The 22,109-nt window shown below is 38.2% G+C and overlaps 1 protein-coding gene across 15 annotated transcripts in view; it reads left to right on the plus strand.

Annotated features, from left to right (window-relative positions):
* The window catches only part of KIDINS220 (kinase D interacting substrate 220), a 101,370-nt gene that overhangs the window by 58,361 nt on the left and 20,900 nt on the right, over positions 1–22,109 (plus strand). For 6 of the 15 annotated variants that reach the window (XR_008289700.1, XR_008289701.1, XR_003426947.2 and 3 more), the window contains exons 23-27: positions 12,106–12,284; positions 13,597–13,823; positions 16,201–16,314; positions 17,070–17,126; positions 21,138–21,173. Coding sequence is in view for 9 of the 15 variants with exons in the window: in XM_027077819.2 (XP_026933620.1) it covers positions 12,106–12,284; positions 13,597–13,823; positions 16,201–16,314; positions 17,070–17,126; positions 21,138–21,173 (613 nt within the window). In the remaining 6 variants the exon portion in view is untranslated. The remainder of the gene's footprint in view (positions 1–12,105; positions 12,285–13,596; positions 13,824–16,200; positions 16,315–17,069; positions 17,127–21,137; positions 21,174–22,109) is intronic. The other 9 variants (XR_008289702.1, XM_027077823.2, XM_027077824.2 and 6 more) reach the window with 3 other exon arrangements.

Consider the following 22,109-nt stretch of genomic DNA (forward strand, 5'->3'; position numbering starts at 1 on the left):
TTTCTTGTTTCTTAAAATGATTTTATTCTTTATTTTCTAGTAAAATGTTGGACTTAGAAGCCTACTTTTTGGATCATTTTTTAAATTACCTTCTTTCCTTTGGACTTGCCAGCTGCATGGTTTGTCCCCCAAGCCCCACATTTAAGCCCCTGGTTGAGAGTGAATGAAAGGTGGTGTCTGTAGCATTGGCTGATAGGTCAGTGGTGTAGAGGGCAACTAATGAGTTGCTTGTACAGTAATATCAATTTGATCTATGAGTACTATAAGATGGAAATGATGCTCATTGCGTGTCAACTTGGGCTCTACAGATAAAGAAAAATAATTGGTCAAAATTCAATGTACAAGCATCAAGCTTATCTGGAGTTCTGAACAGGCCTAGCCTGGCTCTCCAGCTCATTCTCATGCTTTCTCCCTCTTGCTTTTTACCCTTCCACCTGCACTTCTCTGTGGCCCATCCTTCCTCCCCCACCTTATTCTTCTGGTCACATCTTAAATGCCACAGCCTCAAGAATCCTTTTGTGACCGGCATACCCCATTCTCCAAGATTTTACTAGATGTGTTCCATGTATACTGGTATGTTCCTTCATAGCACTTAACATAGTTACCTTTCTATAAATATTTGCATTTCTCCTTAATATTTGTTTCCTGAACTAGACTGTTAACTCCACGACTGTAACTTCCTTAAACCTTGCTGAATCCCTCACGTTAGACGTTCTTGGTATGGAGTAGGCAGTAGTGATTATTTCTGAGAGAATAAAGAAATATGATGATGACATTTGGATCGAGCAAAGTATGGATTAGGGGAAGGTGGTAAATGAGAAGCCACATTTTATCTTGAAGAGAATACTATTCATAAAGACACCTGATCTTTGGTTCTAAATGTGGGTAAAATGTTTCCTTTGTTATTATACTAGTAGTTCCCTGGGTTAGGCACATAGTAAGTTCTCAGTACATAGCAATCGAATGGTAATTACATATTTCAGTCAGCACCTAGTAGTTTCCACCTTTTGTTGGGTGATACAACAGAATCAAAACAATGTATTTCATAGTCATTTCCTTGTAACTGTGAGTTCACCACATTTCTAAGGTTTCTTGCATTTATAATCCTTTTATGAATGCCATGGTTTGGAATTACTTCATATTGGCCCACCCTTAGACAGGCCCCTCCCACTTCAGCTCCTACCAACAGGCTATTGTCAGTGTTGTTAAAAAGGCCTTATGAGTTAGCTGGACTCCCAATTTTGTTATGCTAAACATTTTGATCAGGTTCATTCGTTGACAAATATTTATAGAGTCTTTTATGTATTGGGCATATGCTAATAAAAGTACTGGTTAGTATTACTTGAGTCTTCAGTATATGCCCCACGTTGGATTAAGCAGTTTGTATGGATTTTTTAATTTAATGCTAACTCTGGGAGGCCAAGAGTGGGAGTTACTTGGGATCACACAGCTACTACTGCTGGAGCTTCCCCAGACCTATTTCTGGAAGCCAGGAGATGATCTGTAACTACATAGCAAGGCAGCAGATCTGAGAGAATTACAAATACAGAACTATACTAATTTTATTTTTATTTCCAGATATATTTTATTCATTTTCAAATGAGTATTTAGAATTATTTATTATATATCAATGGGAATATTATTATGTATCAACGGGCAGATAGGAAATTTTCCAGAGGATTGAATTTCTGCTCTATTAAACAAATGCGGACTCTTACCAACTTATGTAAAACCCCAAATAAATGCTTTATTCAGTTCTAATTGTGTCTAGTAACTGCAATAGGTTCTGTAGGGAATGCTTAAAAAAATCAGTTGTGATATTTGACACTTAAACAGCTGGTACCTCTGTTTTTTAAGCCTTTATATCATTTTTATATGCATTAGGTGGCTGTAATTTTTTTAGGTAGCTTTTCAGTAGCTTTTCATTTGCTTTAAATAGGATAAAATTGATTTTAAAAATATTTTCTCATTTAAACTCATGATGCCATGTTCAGTAATTTTATGGAAATAAAATAAAAATAAAAAGAACAGAGAAAGAATTTTAAATGTTCCAAAGTTGTGCGTTTCTAACTCCAACATGAAAAAAGTATATTAACTAAGGATGTTTGAAATCTGAAATAAAAAACTCAACTTCTCTAATGTGTATGTTTTGATATGTAAAACAAAAATATTACTTATGCAGGTAATAATTGTATTAACATAATTTATATTATAATACGGTACGAGTATTATGCACATTTACATTTTAAAAAACCCAAGTCTGATTACTGAAGGATTCACATTTGCCACCAGACTGTCTATTTGTCTGTCTATCATCTATATGAAGTTATTTTTTTCAACAGACGTTTATGATTTTAGAACTTCAAGTCAAAATATTTTTAAGACTCTTTGAAATAGGAGAATAAACAACAAAAGTGCTGGGTAACCGAAACAGGTAAAGGGAGTGGCCGCTGTAGAGCTCTGCCTCCAGCAGCTCCTGGTAGCAATATCCGGGAAGTCCACAAGGGGGGAGTATTTCACTAGAGACATTATTAGCATGTTCAGCCAAGAAATAAGCCCTACTTCATTTTGCTCTTCCCTTTCCAGAGCAGGAAAACAAGGAAAGCACTTAAGTTTAAATATGAATATCTGACACTTTAAAGTTTCATTTCCATGCCTGTTTTTTAAAAATGGCTTCACAGGACGTTCGTAAGTACTGAGACTCTTGATCACAGGCAAATGAGTGGTTATCTGATTTTATGGCATAGTCTTTATTAAGTTTAGTACTACCTTTTCCTCCTCAAATTCTTTTAAATGAGCTTTTGTGAAAAGGGTGGGTATGAAAAAAGGGGAGTATTTGAAAGATATAAATAAATAAAATTGGTCTTTATAAAGATTTGTATTAGATTAAAAGTATTAAATTCTAAACACTGTAGAACTTGGGTTCTATTCTTATTAAACATTAAATCTTTAAGATAGCTTATCTAATAAAGGTTTTGTTTTTTTAAAAAAAAAATTTTTTAACGTTTTATTTATTTTTGAGACAGGAAGAGACAGAGTATGAACAGGGAGGGTCAGAGAGAGGGAGACACAGAATCTGAAACAGGCTCCAGGCTCTGAGCTGTCAGCACAGAGCCTGACACGGGGCTCGAACTCACGGATGGCGAGATCATGATCTGAGCCGAAGTCAGCCGCTTAACCGACTGAGCCACCCAGGCGCCCCGAAAGGTTTTGTTTTAATCTGAGGCATATTCATAGACAAGCTTTGATTTCAGAACCTTCATTCTGTATACCTCCTTTTCAGAGTTTTATTTCAAAACATTTGCTTCCTCTAGATGGTTAATGGAAGAATCTTTAAGAATTCCAAAAGGAAACAATAATAGGAACATCTCTTACTGTTTGGTAGCACCTCCCAATATTAGTAGTGTTCCTCAAGCAGCTATGAAAATCGGATCTCATTTACTTTTATCAGAATATTTTTTTAATACATCTTAGTACAAACTCTTGATATGGGACAATGGGCTTTACATTTTTATGATAGATAGTATTTTCATATTGAGTCAGTTGCAATTATTTTGCCTCTCTTAACCTCTTTACCGAAGTCTTCTGTTATTACCCTAGCTTGAAACTATTGTTTTATCATCTGAATTGGTATTATCTGATCACTTGCGTGGCAGCAACTGGGTAGGCATTGGGCTGTAGTACGTGGTTCCTCAGGCTTCCCCCCAACCCCCCCCGCCCCGGTGGAAACCTTTTTGCAAATTAAATCTTATGCACAACCCCGGTAAATAAAGCAGAATGAATATAAATTAATTGACTCAAATTAGAATGTTTCCTAATAAATTCAGTTAGAAAAATGAGCTGTTCTGAAGCACATATTAAAATTGAAACATGTAGGGGCGCCTGGGTGGCTCAGTTGGTTGAGCGTCTGACTTTGGCTTAGGTCATGATCTCGCGGTCTGTGAGTTCGGGCCCCACGTCAGGCTCTGTGCTGACAGGTCAGAGCCTGGAGCCTGCTTCAGATTCTGTGTCTCCCTCTCTCTCTGCCCCTCCCCTGCTCATGCTCTGTCTCTCTCTCTCTGTCAAAATAAATAAACATTAAAAAATTTTTTTTTAATTGAAACATGTGGATGATCCCTGCATGCTTACCTTGGCATAAACCTCTCTTTGTTTCTGTACTTAGTTTTGGTAATATAATATCAAGAAAATGCTGAATCCTAGGTAGATTCAAATGTTACCAATTTTTAAACGTGCTTTGCAGTGGCAGGATGTTTTCAATTAATTTGGCTTCATCGGTCGGTCACCAGGCTTATGTGACAGCTGCTCACATTTCTTCTAATTGGTTGAAGTGCTGGGTGCTGCTTCTCTGACAAGGTCCTGTCACCTGAGTCATGTCATAAACTAGCACTGATTTCTGACCTGTTTATTACGCTCTGACTTGGGCACATCAGGTGGAGTAGTGCACTCGCTTGCCTAACTTTATGAAGAGGAAAGTGCTGGACTGGATTAATAAAAAAAAAAAAAAAAAAAAAAAAAAGGAATTTATAGCTGCACCTGAAAATGGAGGAAAAACCTTATTTCAAAGTCTGCAAAAAATTAAAACAAAAAATCAGGATGACCTGAGGCTTATATGTTGGTCTTCTTCAATGCATTAAAATTTAATATGTAACAGTGTTCTATCTGATTATATTTTAAGGAGTTAAAAATATGTAAATCATTACTTAAGAACTCTGAACCCTGTCTGTGGCCCCCAGTTTGAGCCAGTGCAGGGAACGGGGCACAGGCTTTTGAATCAGGCCGGATGGGCACCAGCCCTGCCACGTACATCGGAGGTGACGTCAGGCCAGTTGCTTCACATCTCTGAGCCTCGGTTTCCTCATGTTAAAAGTTGAAATGGTACCTCATGGAATGTTTGGGAGATGGAAATTAGGTAAACTAGAGAAAACACCTGGCTCAGAGAATGGCAGGCTGTAGATGTTCGTATACAAATACTAGTACTTTAAAAAATTTTCTTCGCAATTCCTTATAACCTTCGAATATATTTTTGCTGTCAGATTACACGTAAGAACACACGTAATTTACATGTGTGTTCTTCACAGCATCTTACACAACACACAGAAATGAAGGCGGTGCCTTATCTGTAATGTACATGAGCCAGTGCAGATACCTCTTTGAGCTTTTGTATTTTACCCTTCCTGTTTGTCGATCCTTTCTCATCCCTGTAGTTACTAAACTTGCAGCCTTAAAGCCAAGTTAAGTTATGCTTCCGTTGTCATTTTTACACCAAAACCAAGGGAGCTCAGATGTGGAAGGGACGGCATAGGCCAGGGCTTTCCTTCATTACTTTGAGAGAGAGAACATCTCCCACGTGGTGGGTGTGGGAAGCATCCACAGGGCCGTCCACAAGATGGAAGAGATCTACTTCAGCCCTCTGAAATAAGGAAACTGGAATTGAGAGAGGTTACAGGACTTGGCCCAAATCACACAGTTACCCAGTGACCCAGCCTTTCAAGTAAATTAATTTTTTTTTTTTTTTTAATATTTATCTTAGTGTGAGAGAGAGAGAGACAGAGAGCAACAGAGCATGAGCAGAGGAGGGGCAGACACAGAGGGAGACACAGAATCCAAAGCAGGCTCTAGGCACTGAGCTGTCAGCACAGAGCCCGACGCGGAGCTCGAATTCACGAACCATGAGGTCATGACCTGAGCCGAAGTCGGACGCTCAACCGCTCAACCGACTGAGCCACCCAGGGGTCGCTTAAGTTAATTTTGTTACACCTTTTAAATAGTTCATCTCGTTACTTTTACTTGTCAAACATTATAGCCTTATTCTGACTTAACCTGAGCTGGTGAAGTCTGGATTTAAGGATAGGTGCCACAGTAAGTACCCTGTTCTATCCTTTCAGAGCCCAGCCGGGGTGCAGTGTAGGTCTGTATTCCCAGAAATGACAACCTGTAATGGAAAGCATCTAACACGTAAATAGGTAGTAAGTTTATACAATAGCTTCAAAGGGAGACTTTTACCCCAGACGTTGGTTATACTATTTCCTTGGCTGTTGAATGCACTGCTGTTCATCACTGGATCGAATGGAATCCTCGCTGGAGAGTATTAAGCTGCGTTTCTTTTCGAGTGTAAATGCTTCTGTGTCAAAATAATTCAATGCTTTAAAAAAAAAAAGGGATAAGGAGATTTTTTAAATTCCACTATAATTAATGTACAGTGTTACATTAGCCGCAGGTGTACAATTTAGTGATTCCACAACTCTCAGTGCTCATAAGTGTGCCCTTATCCCAAGGATATTTTTATGGTCATAAAATTTGCCTTTATTTCTAGTCCTAGTTCATTTTTCAGTTTCTGATTACATTTGCTATGCAAGCTCAAAGAAAGAAGCAAGGATGGCCGCAACATATGAACAAGACGTGGCCAGCAGCACCGACTTGTAAAGAAGTAACTTGGATAAGGGGGAGCTGTGTCACGTGAGGTCCTGGGTGTGGTGGCATCTCTGCCACCAAGGTCGTGTCTTGTGCTGTCCATGGGAGTCCTAGCTGAAGTCCAGCTGCAGTTATGCAAATTGCAGTCTTAATGATAGTCTACTGAGTTCGCATATTGAGCACTTAAAAAAATTTTTTTAAATGTTTATTTATTTTTGAGACAATGCGAGAGACAGAGTGCAAGCGGCGGAGGGGCAGACAGAGGGAGACACAGAATCCGAAGCGGGCTCCATCCAGGCCCTGAGCCGTCAGCACAGAGCCCGACGCGGGACTCGAACTCATGAACCATGAGATCACAACCTGAGCCGAAGTCGGATGCTCAGCCGACTGAGCCACTCAGGCGCCCCTAAAATTTTCTTTAAATTACATTACTACATGTTTCTTCCAGTGTAAAAAAGTAATCTTGGGCCTTAATATTCTGACCAGATAGGAAATACACACTGTCTTGAAAATATATACGCCTTCGGTGGGAAATAATCTTTTTAAAATGTAGAGGAAGCTGTTCTGCTAAGCAAAAGAGTAACATTGTTTAGCTCTCCCAGTGATTTATTTGGAAATTTAGACAAGTACTTTCACGGTTAGCATTATATAATCCTAATTGGATCGTCCTTAAACACATAAGTCAAACACATTAAATGCTTGAAACCAGAAACTAACAAACCTGAAGGCTTGGCATGATTACGTATTCACCGTGCCACATACACAAGTGCTTTGTTGTTTTCTAGTGCGGTTACCGAATAGGATGCCTTTAAAATGCAGCATTACTTTTGTAAGCTTTGAAAAGTAGGTGCTAATGAGAACATTGGACCCTGCACTATTGTTTTGAGAATGGGCTCTGACCACTGCATGCAGGCGCCCCTTTTCCCTTTGTTCCGCTGAGTGTACTGGGCTCAACACAGCCTTGTGCTTGTGGGCAGTTGTAGTTCCTGTTACTTTGCTACTTTTGTTACTTTAGCTATAGACGCCCTAGGCTAGTGGCCTTTCCAATATGATGTGAAAGGTGACTCCTGGAATTGTTGTCATGGTACTTTTATAAGAATCGTACGAGTGATTGAAATTTAAGCGATGCAGCAAAGGCAGTACCTCAGAGGGAAATGTATAGCCGTAAATGCCGATGTTAAGGAGGAAGAAAGACCTTCATAGCTTAACTTTATACCTTGATTAACTAGGAAAAAAAGAACACATTTTTAAGGTTTCAAAGCTAGCAGAAGGAAGGAAAAAATAAAGATTAGAGCCGAGATAAACAAAAGATTAGAATAACTATAGAATTGACCGAACCAAAAGTTGTTTCTTTGAAAAAGATCGACAAAATTGACAAACCTTCTACTACACTGGCAAAGGAAAAAAAGAACACACAAATAACTAAAATCAGAAAGTGACGGTACTACCACCAATCATACAAGAATAAAAAGAATTGCAAGAGAATATTCAGTAGGTGCAGAAAAGGCATTTGACAAAATCCAGCATCCTTTCACAATAGAAACACATAGAAAACTGAGAATACAAAGGAGCTTACTCAACATGAAAAGACGTTTGTAAAAAAACCCACTGCTAACCTCATTCTCCATGGCGAAACACTGCAAGTTTCCCCACTAAGACAGAACGTGATAAGGACCCCTGCTGCTGTGGGCTGCATGTGTCTCTCCCAAGTTCATATGTTGAAACCCTATTCCTCAATGTGATCATATTGGAGGTGGGGGCTCTGGGAGGTAAATAGGTTCAGATGAGGTCATGAGGGTAGAGTCCTGGGATTAGTGTCCTTACAAGAAGAGACCGTTAGCTGCAAACCAGGGAGAGGGTTCTCATCAGAACCTGACTGCTGGCACCATGATCTCAGACTTCCATACTCCAAGAACTGTAAGAAATAAATGTTTTTTAAATCACCCAGTCTATGATATTTTGGTATAGCAGCCTGTAGCTGACTCAGACACCCACTTTCACTACCACTGTTCACTATTATACTGGAAGATCTAGTGAGTGCAATTGGACAAAAAGCAGGAGGAAAAGGATCCAAATTGGAAAGGAAGAAATAACACTATCTCCAATCGCAAATGATGTGATCCTGTATCTAGAAAATCTCAAGGAATCCACAAGAAAGCTGCTAGAGCTAATAAGTTCAACAAAGTTGCAGGCTACAGATCAACACAATATCATTTGTGTTTCTGTACCTCTGCAGTGAACTATCTGAAAGGAAATTAAGAAAGCAATTCTAGGGGTACCTGGGGGCTCACTTGGTTAAGCATCCAACTCTTGATCTCAGCTCAGGTCTTGGTCTCAGGGTCTGTGAGTTCAAGCCCTGTGTTGGACACCACACTGGGTGTGGAGCCTACTAAAAAAGAAGAAGAAGCAGAAGCAGAAGAAGAAGAAAGCAATTAAATTTACTATTGCATCTAAAAGAATAAAATACCCAGAAATAATTAAGAAAAATATTTTTAATGTTTATTTATTTTTGAGAGACAGAGAGAGACAGAGCATGAGCAGGGGAGGGACAGAGAGAGAGGGAGACACAGAATCCGAAGCAGGCTCCAGGCTCCGAGCTGTCAGCACAGAGCCCCACGTGGGGCTCAAACCCACAAACTGTGAGATCGTGACCTGAGCCGAAGTTGGACGCTCAACCGACTGAGCCACCCAGGCGCCCCTGCCCCCACGCCCAGGAATAAACTTAACCAACAAGGTTAAAGGCTTGTACAATGAAAACTATGAATTGCTAAATTAAAGAAGATCTAAAAAAATCTAAATGGAAATATATCTCATGTTCATCAATGGGAAGACTGAATATTAAGATGTCAGAACTACCCAAAGTGATCTACAGATTTAATACAATCCCTACCAAAATAGCCTTGTTTTGCAGAAATGGAAACCTGATTCTCAGATTCACATGAAATTGCAAAGCATCCCAAATAGCCAAAACAATCTTGAAAAGATTCTTCTTGAAAAAGAAGAAAGTTGGAGGACTCACACTTCTCAATTTCAAAACTTACTACAGACCTACGGTGATCAAAACAATGAGGCACTGGCCTAAGAATGGGGAGATAGACCAATGAAATAAAATTGAACATTCAGAAATAAACTGATACATCTGTGGGCTGCTTGAGCTTTGACGAGGGTGCCAAGCCCATTTCATGGGGGAAAGAATGGTTTCTTCCACAAATGGTGCTGGGACGACTAGATCTCTACGTGCCAAAGAATGAAGTTGGACCCCCATTTCACACCACGTACGAAAATGAACTCTTAAGTGGATCAACCTACTTTTTTCCAAGTGTAAATCTCTTTTCAATATCAGAAAGTGTAATTACAGTGAAAATTATTACAGAAGAATAGAGCTCTTTGGGAACAATGCATTTTTTCTTTGTATTCGTTCTACAAATATTTATTAAGCAAAAGTGATGTGACACTATTCTGCTCTAGGCTCTGGAGATACAATAGTGAACAAAACTGAACCTCTTCCAAGCTTTAAAGGAACTTACGGTCTAGAGGGGGAATAGACATCAACAAAATAATTCCACTAATGATTATCAAATTCCGATTGGGATATGTGGTGTGCAGGAAAGTAAATGTGCTACGAGGGTCTGCTCTTGGGAAAGACTTGCTTGAAGAGGCGGGGATTTGGGTCGAGACAAAGGGGGAGTAGGAATTAGCGGGGTCAAGACCGAACAAGAGAGCGTAGTTAGCTCCTGAGGCGTTCTGGGTTTTCAGTGGTCTTTCCACACATGTGGACTTCACTTCATCTTTTGTTTCACACCCATTGGCGGTGGTGCTGAGGAGCTGTTTTCTGTCTGTGTTCCATCTCCATCCCGGAATCTCAAAAGTGCTCTGTGCATAGAGTGTTATTTAATAAATGGGCATTCACTGATCGAATGTATTTGAGCCCAGTAGGGGTTGAATTTGTCTTAAGGTAATAAAATTGTGAGGCAGTTAAGAGTGTTCTCTAAGTTTTTGAAGGAATTTTGTCTTCTTTTTAACCTTCTAGGATTAAATAATGACATTATCAGGCAGCTACTTTTAGATAAAGTGTGACAAATCATGCCTTCTTCATAAATTATGCTTTTAGAACCTGTTTATATTTTGATTCAAAATAGAAATTTTTTTCCCCCATGTAATTTAAGACCTCATTTTGAATGCAAGTGATTTGAATGGCTTATGTAATTTCTGCCAGGGAATTAATACGGACTTTCTATAAACCACTGTCATTTGTAATCAAAATGCCTTTAACTTACATTGCCGTTGGCATTAACAAGTATTGCTAGATTGGTAGCATAGAAAGAAATTGCATTTAAACTTACTAGGAGCTCATTGATGCCTGAGGCTTTATAATGCTTTCTGTGGGCCATTTAACTGCTGGCAACTTTAATTCACATGATTCGTAATACTGGAAATTCAAATTCACTCTTAATTGAAAAGTGAAGTTACTTAAATTCTTTAAATACTAACCTTTGGAAAAATATCTGAAAAATAAAGACACATATGATTTTAGTGGCCCATTGCCGAAAGATTATCATTTACATAAATATCTCTTTCAGTGGAAGAGTTTAACGTATTGAGCTCAAAAGGTTAGAATCGAGACTTCAATCTGGAAACCAGCAGTAGACTGTTGGCTTGTGAACAGCAGTATTGTTCATCATATTGAGAACACTGTTCACATTCAAGTTTAAGCAGAGCTGGCATTAAAATTCAGTTAATTTGTTTCATGTGACTTGTCAGCTGTGTGTTTTTATCTAAATCTTTCTAGCTTCCCTTCTTAGTATTTTATGTTCCACTCCTGAAACAGATGAACTACCTTTTTAACTGTTTAAACTCTGAAATCTTGGCCACTTCTGCAAATGAGTCTTTGTAACCATTCTCCTAGGTTTTTCATTTCATTTAAAATATATCACTGATCAGTTTGAATGCCATTTTAATTTATTAAAAAGTAATCCCATCAGAGGGTTCTTCTGTTTTGTGCAGGTGTGCGTGAGTCCGTGCAAGGGACTCCCTGAGGCTCATTAACACAAAATCCTTGTCCTTGTGTCCTCACCAGCACCCTGTCTTTTCTTGTTTGCTAATTTTGTTCCCTGGGCTTTCCCTCGGATGGCTTTTAATATTTGGCTACTAGCCCAGGATTGGGTCTGAGCAGTAAAGGAATAGAAAATAAAACCTTTTTTGAAACAGGAAAAACCTGTACTTTTTTCTAGTGTATGTAATTTATTTAAAAATTATCATTTACTTCTTTTCTTTGCAAGCTAAGGACGGTGGTATTCCATAATAAATGTGGGGTTGAGAGCCGGTCATCTATCTTCTCTTGCCCAGTTGCATGGCTTTGGGCAGGCTGGCTCATTTGTCTGAGGCTTGCTCTGCTGTGTGTAAAATGGTAACTCCTTTAACCTTCACCAAAAGGTCCTCATCCACATGTGAAGAGCCTGAAAAACCTGCTTTCTTTCCTGTTCCCTAGCCCGAGTCCTGCCTGTGGCCAAAGGCGTTCTAATTCTGACCTCACACTTGTTTAGTCATTTTGTAACTGCAAATTTTTTTGTCCTTAAAATTTTTTTATGATGTGTAATGTGATATTTATTTTTATGAACAGATTTTAAGTTACATGTAGAATTTTCCTTTCTAATAGTGACATTAATGACCTTTTCCATTTGTTTCTTGTTTAAGGATATCAAAGAATATTCCAACAACTAAAGATGTTGAGCCACTGCTTGAAATAGATGGAGATATAAGAAACTTTGAAGTGTTCTTGTCTTCAAGGACCCCAGTTCTTGTGGCTCGAGACGTAAAAACCTTTTTGCCATGCACTGTAAACCTAGACCCCAAACTACGGGAAATTATTGCAGGTGGGTATTGGTAGTAAGTTTAATTTTTCTTATCTGAAGTCCTCAAAATGTTTCCCATTTCTAACTTAGCGATGTAAGTTTCTCTTGCTCCACGAGATACCAGGAAATACTGAACCAAGCACTACACAGGAGAATTTGTGGAATTGAGGATTAAGAATCTTGACATTCCTTAGAAAATGTTAAGTAATGTTATTTATTAAATTCACTTTATTCTAATATTTTTCATGAGAACCCACACACCTGACTTAACTGCTTTAGAGTCAAATTTTGAGATATAGTCACCATTTTAAGATGTCAGCCCATTATCGGGCGCCTGGGTAGCTCAGTCGGTTAGGCATCTGACTTCGACTCAGGGCATGATCTCACGGTTTGTGAGTTCGAGCCCTGCGTTGGGCTCTGTGCTGACAGCTCAGAGCCTGGAGCCTGCTTCGGATTCCGTGTCGTCTTCTCTCTCTGCCCCTCCCCCACTTGTGCTCTGTTTCTCTCTGTGTCTAAAAATAAATAAATGTAAAAAAAAAAAATTAAGATGTCAGCCCATTGTAATTTTTCTGAGACCAAGCTTAATATAGGAGTCTTTATCCAAGGGGGCAAAATATGGTTATCTAAATTTTAACTTAAATTTGTGGACTGGAAATTGAGGATAGTGACATTGAAGTTTTGGAATAATTTCACTTGTCCTTGAGGCACCACTACATGCACATGCACACACACAAAATCTTTATTGAGACACATTATCTTTGGTGTGGCACTGCTGACCCGCCTTTGAGTTTTCCGGGAGTTATGAAGAGAGAGCCTGAAACTACTTGTACATTCTTTTTTTAGGTACTAGTTATAAGGCTGATGTCAAGGTGTGTTGTGTGGCCATGGAATTGGTTGTGGTTGTTCAGAGATGGATGAGTCATATACTTTGCAAGCCCACAGCTTAGCGATCATTGTATTTATTAATATCAGACAGGTGTGAATTATTAATAGTAACACTTAACGGATCATAAACAATTGTTAGAATAGCACAAGTACCTTAAAAAGTCAAAGAAAAAATTATTGCTCTGGTAACTGAAGAGAAGAATCCAGATGGTGACTTTTCAAATGGTGACAAAAGCTTTAATGCAAACTAGTTGGGTTTTTCCTCTCTGGAATGGCTATGGACAGGGTTTTCCGAGCCAAGATTTCCTGTCTCCTTTAAGCCAGTTGGAATTCTTGGCAAGTGAAAAAAGCATGTCTCTGTCTGGTAACCAAAGAAGGAGGTGATAGTTGGACTAATTACTAAAGTCCTGTTTTCTTTTGCCTTCTGGGGTATCATTTAATCTTTTAGATGTTCGTGCTGCGAGGGACCAGATTAATATCGGCGGACTTGCATACCCCCCGCTGCCTTTACACGAAGCTCCTCCAAGGCCACCGTCAGGCTACAGTCAGCCTCCGTCTGTCTGTTCTTCTTCTACTTCCTTCAACGGACCGTTTGGAGGTGGGGTCGTGTCTCCACAGCCTCACAGCAGCTATTACAGTGGGATGACGGGACCCCAGCATCCATTCTACAACAGGGTAAGAGAGTGCTGGGAATCCTCAATTTTAAGAACTTGTTTGGGGGAAATATCAGAAGTTTTCTGCTGTGGATTCTATTATTGTTTTGAAATGGCACTTTAGCTTTAAAATAGGAAAAATGTTAAGGTGGAATTTAAAGTACATGATTTTTTAAAAATCAAAAGAATTTTTCACTTGGACGGGTTCTAGATCTCAATGGAGTCTGAATGTTAGAGATGCTTTTTGTTTTTGTAAGAAAGTGAACTCCACAGGGTCATCAGTGACTGTCCTGTGCTACGAAGGGAGCTGTTTCTCTATTTGTTCATAAAGAAATGTTGCATTTGTTATGTTTTGTGTAATTACATTGGCATTTAAAAACAATGGTGAACTTGAATTTCCACAGTAGTTTAGTAAACCCATATTTAATGTGTGTTACAGCTTTTAAGCGTGAGATAATGATGGGAGATGCTGCTTGTAGGATTCAGATGTTATTGCCAAATAACAGCCCGGTGGCCCATTTCTAAAGTTATATTTCAAGTTTTGGCAGTCATGTATAATTGTTTACTTAGTATAAATATGATAATTTTCTACTTAAAAAGATGAAAGCACAAGTATCAGTGGTATACAGACCCTGTCAAGGTTAGTAGCCCAAGCTACACCCACCTTAGTGATCTTAAATACGAAGATTTCCTACTGGAAAATGGAGCATTGAACCCTCCTTGTGTACTTTCTGGAACCATACTGTAAGGTCCGTTACAGTTTCTTATTTTTGTTGTCTCCCTCTTTAGTTTAATTTGAGAAAAACATAGAGGCTAGTATTCATAGGAGCCAACGACTGCATGCCTAAATAAATTTCACGTGAGCTAGGAGGAAAGTGAAGTTTAGAATAAATGTGGCAAAGAAGGAGTTCCAGAATTTAAATTAAAATTTCAGTTTTTGAAAAATGTTGGCCATCTAAGTACAGTTGACCCTTGAACAACACGGGTTTGAGCTGTGTGAATCCACTTATACCAAGAGGGTTTTTGGTGTTTTGTTTCGTTTTGTTTTTTGATAAATACAATACAGTACTGTAAATGTATCTTCTCTTCGTTATGGCTTTTTTCTCTAGCTTACTTTATTATAAGAAAACAGTATATAATGCATACAACATGCCAAATATGTGTTATTTGATTATTCTGGTCACCAGTAGGCTATTAGTAGTTAAGTTTTGGGGAAGTCAAAAGTTATGCGTAGACTTTTGACTACTCGGAGGGTCAGCACTCCTAACCCCTGTGTTGTTCAAGCTCAACTGTAATTAGGGGCACTATTCACAGAGGTCCTGTGAATAATGTTATTCTACTCTTTCATTCAGACAGGGAGAAAAAGGTAGATCAGTAGCATTTTATAATGTAGTCCATATTTACAAAAGTTAACTGTGGGGTAACAGTGTTGAAATGCAGGTTTTTTATTTAGCAGTCTTAAAATCTGCTGTAGTTTCACATAAAATGGCTCATTGATCGGTCGATGACAGTTGAGGTTTTGAAACCAAGAAATTTATTTATTTTTTTAATTTACCATGCCATCTAGGCTGATGTGATGCTTTAATAGCATTTTATCATTTTAAAAACACTTAAAATTTTCTCATGTTTTTAGATCTAGTTATTATTTGTTCTAGTTATCTGAGGTTTCCAGTCTAAAAGTTAAAAGCAGAACAATTTTCTTAAATGGCAGCAGTTAAAAGGTAGGGGAGGATGTTATTTCAGTGTAATGAAGCTTAATGAGTTTTAATCTTTATGTTTAGCCCATATAATTTGCTGTCTCCTGTTTATGTGAAGTTGGCTACAAATAAAGGCAGTAGTTACAGATCTCACTAAACAATGGATTCCCCATTAATAAATACACCTTATTTAAGAGATAAACTCTAAACTATAGGATATAAAGTAAGCTCTAGGAGTAATATTCTTGGAATCCATGCTAGGTGTTCTTGTATACGTTGAGACTTTTTTTTTGGTCTTACTTAAAGCTCATCTTTTTTTGTAAAGAACAGTATTCTATTAAAAGTCCATTCTACTTTTTTAAAGAGATTGTGAGTTAATATTTGTAAATCACTTAGAAACTGACATATGGAAGCCCGTAAAAATGTTAAAAAGAGACTCTTGTGTCAGACTGTAAGGTGCAAAACTTCAGTTGCTTAGAAACCTTATATTAAATCAACAATATGAAATTTTAAATACTGGTCTTAACTTTGGGTTTAATATCTGACAGACTGTGAGTAAGGTACTTTTTCTTTTGTTTTGTCACTTGCATTATTCAAAATTTGGAGTTGTGTTTTGTTGGTTAGTTTCATTTGATAAATCTCATCACACTTTGATTTCTGTAATTGTTTATCCCCTTCTTTTGTTACGTGTTTTTTCCATAGCCATTCTTTGCCCCCTACCTTTACACGCCAAGGTATTACCCTGGCGGCTCCCAACACCTCATCTCACGTCCATCAGTAAAAACGAATTTGCCCAGAGATCAAAGCAATGGCCTAGTAAGTATAAAAAAGGGTAACTAAAGTATTAATCTAATAAGACACATAGACAGCACTAGTAGTTTGGTTATTTCCTTTCTGTAGCAAAAGAATGCAACTTATTTAATAAATAGCGTTAAGACACATAAGCTATTACTAACATAAAATGTGTTTTGTTTTTCTTTCTGGTAAATGTCTGTGGAAGGAAAATGACTAGCAGCCTCAGCGAATAAATGTCGAGTTGTTTACAACCAGAGTTTTTGGCTTATAATGCAGTGTTTGTTACCAAAACTTTAAAAACTAAATCTTTACATCTGCTCATTTCTAATATCTTTTTAAGAAAACATACTTACATGGTATCTGTATATATATGCACATGTACACGTATATATGCTAGCCCCATGGTATAAAAGTTCAAGGATATATTGGAGGAGCATTTTAATCTAATGGCAGAAATTAAATAGGATAGGGAATTATTCAAATGTGTGATTGAATCCAATCCAAAACAAAATACATTGTAAATTACCAGGTGTTCCTAATGGTCAGTTTAACAATGGAAAAAAAAAAGAGATTTCCCGTTAACATATTTTTATAAGTGAGAAGATAAAAGCCGTAGAACTTCAACTGTTTATTTAAAATTTAAGTGTCGCCGAGGGACGCTCCAATCACGCGCAGGTTTCGGTGTTGTCTGTGGTCGTGTTAGTGCCATGTTCATTCATCACCCTACGGCTCGGCCCCCCTCACCTTTCACCCACACTCTTGTTTTGTGTTGTTAGGAGGTTATCAAGGAGGATGCTGCTGAGGGGCTTCCTTCACCCACAGACTCCTTGAGGGTAACGGCGTAGCCTTGTGCTGGGAACACGGGCCTGTCATCGCTTCTGCAGCAGGAAAGACTGTCTTAGTTGTGGTGACAGCAGTTCCCTAACTCTGCCTCTGTGCTGTGATGGCTGCTCCTGTAGAGTAGCTGAATACTAATAATGAGAGCTCACGGATTCATTTAAAAGCTAATGCTTAACTTTACCCTCTATTCACTCAACTCTTTTTCCCCTTTTTCAATGACACCAGGATGGGCTTTGTTTTTTACAGCAGCCACCAGGAGCAGTCAGTTGGTGGTATTTGTTCCTTGGTATTGAGCTGTTTTCACCTTTGACTGGTGGTGTTCTTCAGCCTGCAGTTGGTACTGCACGCATGGAACACTTCTGAAAGTTTCCCAAATCCCCCTTGAGGGCACAAAAGCACATTATCAGCTAGGTGGTGTAGACCAAAACGGATCTGTAGTGCCTCATTCTTAATCTAGGTGTCCACAGTTTGTGAAACCTTAGCGTGAATGTACTATTTTTCTTTATCTGTATATTTATTAAAATAAAATTTTTAGATAAGCAGGTGGTTCATTATATAGCTGGAATTTTTTAAACCTTTTTTTGGCTAACGCCTTAAAGCGAGTTTCTTTTAAAAAACTGTATAGGAAATCATTTCATATATTTATCATTCATTCAAGACTTTGTATTTAATAAGAGATTTGCTTAATGTGATGAGCCTGAAAATCTTCATTTACTCAGTGTGGAATTTAGGAACCCACTCTGTATTGTAATGTCTACTGATTAATTTACAGAATGTTATGCCCGTGTAAACATGATCAGTTTAATCTAGAGCTGTGCTAAAATGCGGCATGACGGTTAGAATTAATGTGGGGAAATACTACATCCTGAGCTTACCCACAATTTTTAACTTAAAACATGCATTTGGGTAGGCAGTAGTTCTTTAACTTTAATTTTCTTTGAGTTTTTCTTTGAGAAACTTTGAGTTTCTTGGGGTTTCTCTAAGAGAAAGAACCATCTTGGTGTTTTCACTGAGGAGCTGGTGATTCTTTTTAAGTCATTAATGTTTCAGCTGAAGTGTTTGAGTGACTCCAATTATCCAGGAATAATAGACACAGTAAACCACTATAATTCTATTTGGGTGTTGGGGGAATCTTTTATCCGTGGATCATTGCCACTGTATGCAAGAATGACTTTTAGTTTAGTCAGAGAGCCTTTCATACATACCTTCGTGCATGTAATGCAATTCTCTAAGCTAAAATTCCTTAGCAAACTTTTGATGAAAATCAGATACTGTGAAGAATTTGATGGTCTTAATGACACAGACATGCTGAAATAGTCGCTATTCCCATGCTTGAGTGTGTGGACAAAGACTTATAATTAAAAGATGTCTGTAGTTTCTTTCAGGGACCAGTGAAGGAGCATCAAGCAAATTGGAAATGGGTTTTTGGGGAAGGGGAAATAATGCAATTCTTGCGATGTGTTTAGAAACCCAATAACAAAGCAGAAAGGTGCTCTGCCTACATTAGTGCCTTTGTTTAGTAAAATAACCATACTATTTGCTGTTCTTTTAACATTAAAAGGTAGTTTTGTGATTGGCCTAGTGAATAATAAATGCTTATCACGCTTTTTTTGCTTTTAAGAAATTAACAATGACAATAGCATGTAAAATTTGTTTGGTAGAAGACTAGTAAAAGTAGACACGTAGTTCAAAGCCAAATTAAAAGCAGTGGTGGAAATGTGGAGAAGTATCTGTACATGGGAACCTTGTCTGGGATCTTTAGAGCTGAATCAACATAGCAGTAGTTAATGTAAAAAATAGCTAGCTCTTCATGGCTCATATGGCTTTCCAGTCCTGTAGTAGAAAATGGTAGATTTCTGAGATAACAGGCCTGTGGATTGAGTCCGTCTGCTCATTCAGCTGTCCCCCTGTATGCAGGAGGTGATGACAAGAGGCGCTTATAGATAAGTCAGGAGCTACACAAACATCTTGGGACAAATTGTCTTGTCATTACGGACACAGAATGATGAGTAAAAATAAATATAGAATACCACCAATAAAGCAAGACTGTAAAGAGTTAACCAACTGGGATTTTCAGTGTAAGTGGTCCCATCTTTTTTTACCGTAAGGAATTTTGATAAACCTTTATAAAGTAGAGCCTTATGAAAACAATTGGGTTTTCTCACATTAAAGGAACACTGTAATGATTATAGCTTGCTTGCGAAGGACAGCCAAGGACTTACCAGGCAGGTTATTGGTATGTCCAAGTGTTTCACAAAAGTGAAGATGTAAAATACAAGACTCTATGCTAACTTTAAAAAATAATCTTATACTAGAGAAAATATATGCCAAATCTTATAAAACTGGGCAAAAAATTAACATTGGACCCAAGATATATGTTCCCCAGAATATCACAGCTAGAAAGGAGCTTTTAAGGCAGAGAAGTTCTTTTCAGAAATGAAATATTAATCAGGACTCTGGTTCCTAAAACCAATAAAAGCAGAACTCTGGTCCCCACCTTGGACTTACCCTACCTCTTGAGGATCCTCAAGAACTCTAGTCCCTGTGGCCTCATTCGGCTTCATGGTACAGAAGAACGTTCAAGACTGGGTCTGGGAGATTTCCCTGAGGTTTACTGGAGGGGAGCGCCAGATAGATGTATGACGAGGATCCATGTGGCCTGTGTCACAACCCAGTCCTCAGACATGCTGCCTTCTTTGCTCCTGTTAATACTAAGCATGACTTAGCCAGGTATTTGATCTTAAGTCAAATAGACCCTGGTGGTTAGCTCTTTGCCTTGGACAGACTACTTAACATCTTGGATACCCAACTTCCTCATCTGGAAAATGCAGGCCTACCCCATAGGTCTGACTTAAGGATTACTCAGCCTTAGCATACTTTAAGTACTTAGTGATTATTATTACTACACCAAAGGCAAATTTCATGGAGCTTTAAAGACTCAGAAACTAAAACTGTTCCATGTTAAATTAAATGACCTGTGTCTCAATAGTGGGAGCAGTGTACAAATACACCATTCAGTGTAGATTAACTCAGTCTTTTATCTGTTGATGCTTCTGTGGCCCGAAAGGTGTCCATCAGTTTGTTTTCTTAGAATTTAGAAGGATTTCTGGGTTGAGTGCTCTGAATACTTTTAGATTTTGACAGCCTTCTAGGGAATTTACTCAGTGCCTTTACTTTCTCTCAGTCCGATTCCCACTAGGAAATAGTGGCATCCGAGCATCCTGGGACCATGAAGGGAAGGACCCAATAGGGGAGGGCTTATCTCATGCCAGGCCTCCTCGGGGCATGTTGTTGCGGTATTTCAGGTTGCTCATAGGAGTATTCAGTCTTTTTATTTAAGGCATGCTGCTCGTGGCAGAAGCTGTATTTCACTGAAAAGCAGTCCTTCGAAAGAAGGAATGGTACAGCCTCTCTTTACCCTTTTATCCTCCCTTGAATTATTTAGCACGGACTACTACTGATGCCTGTGTGATCACTCACTGGCTGCACAAACTTGAGTATCTCCCAGGCACTATTCTAGTGGGATGCAGCAGTGAAGAAAACTGATGGAACTCCTACCCGCATCGAGCTTCTAGGTTTGAAGGCTGCCGCAGGAATTATCAGGACTCTGAGGTCATTCCTTCTCAGCCTTCTCTGCCACAGGGTTTACTCGATACCTTTAGACAGCTTTATTTAGATCACTTTTATACCACATTGAAAAGGCATGAAGATAAATAGTACAAAGTATAATTGTGAAGAGCTTCAGAACTGCAAAGGCAGTGTCGAGAACAGTATCCTTATTTCCAGCGTGCCGTTAGAGATTGATGAAAATGGTGGAATTAATACAGGCATTAAAAATGAAGGTCTTGGTTTTCATTAAACTGGATCTAGTGGGAGTAACTCAGTAAAAAGTAAAAAAAGATGGGGCTTGATAGTAGATAATTTTTATTTCCACCACTGGCTTAGAACTTAAACCTGTTTTCAAACAAGTATATGTCCAAATCAAGCTGTCTCTCATTGTTCAGGAGCAGACTTGGACAAGAAAGCTAAAGACGCCGTGGGTAAGGAGTGGGCATGTTTTAGGTTTTACATAGAGTGCAGGCACCTGTCACCTCTCAGTGGCTTCTGTTGGGGTCATTCCTGCTTTGTAAAGTGATTTAGAAGTGCATTTTTATTCTGTTCCAGTATGGAAAAGTATTCACTTATTTTTCCTTTAATAATATAGTGAAAAATTGCATTCACCTCAGGCTCCAAAGTCTTTGTGCCAGACTTCGACCCAAGAAAACTTTCTTTCCCTGAGCGATTAATAAACTGCCACAAAATTGGTGGAGATATTTCCACAGAAATATACTGCAGTAATGATATCATTGAAACTCTGGTGTACGGTTAGAAGTTAAAACATGAAATCGTGTTCATTGCAGTTTTTGGTACTTTTTTTAAAAGGCTGCCCTTAAAATGTAGTGTTAAGCCTTATCTGTCAACTTTGACCTCATTATTTCTCATGCAATCTGAAGAGTGAGTTATATTTTCCAGCTAGGTCAACAACAGCTTTCTTTTGTGTTTTGGGTATCTTATACTAAGCTAATTTCATTAGCATTCCTTTTTTCAAGTCTCCATGTGTATATATATATATATATTGCGCATATATATGTGTATATATATATATATGCATATGCGTATATATGCGCAATATATATATATACATATATATGTTATATAATATATAATACATTTATATATAATTAACATGTATAGTAACTTTCTGAAAATCCTGTTTATAAGGTAGATATGTAAATTAGAAGAAAAGATTCCCATTAGGTGTTGCAGATACTGAATGTGTTAAAAGGACAACATTGACATCAGGCTAGCAGGGCCCTGCCCTTTATTAAAACAATGTTGTAAGTTAACTTTGAATCAGTATTGTCAGTCATCTGTAGATTATTTTCACTATTTAATAATTTTTACTACCACCCTAGTGGGTATAGAAGAATAATCAG

This window comes from Acinonyx jubatus, chromosome A3, assembly GCF_027475565.1.
Source record: "Acinonyx jubatus isolate Ajub_Pintada_27869175 chromosome A3, VMU_Ajub_asm_v1.0, whole genome shotgun sequence".
In the NCBI taxonomy this organism is placed as follows: Eukaryota; Metazoa; Chordata; class Mammalia; order Carnivora; family Felidae; genus Acinonyx; species Acinonyx jubatus.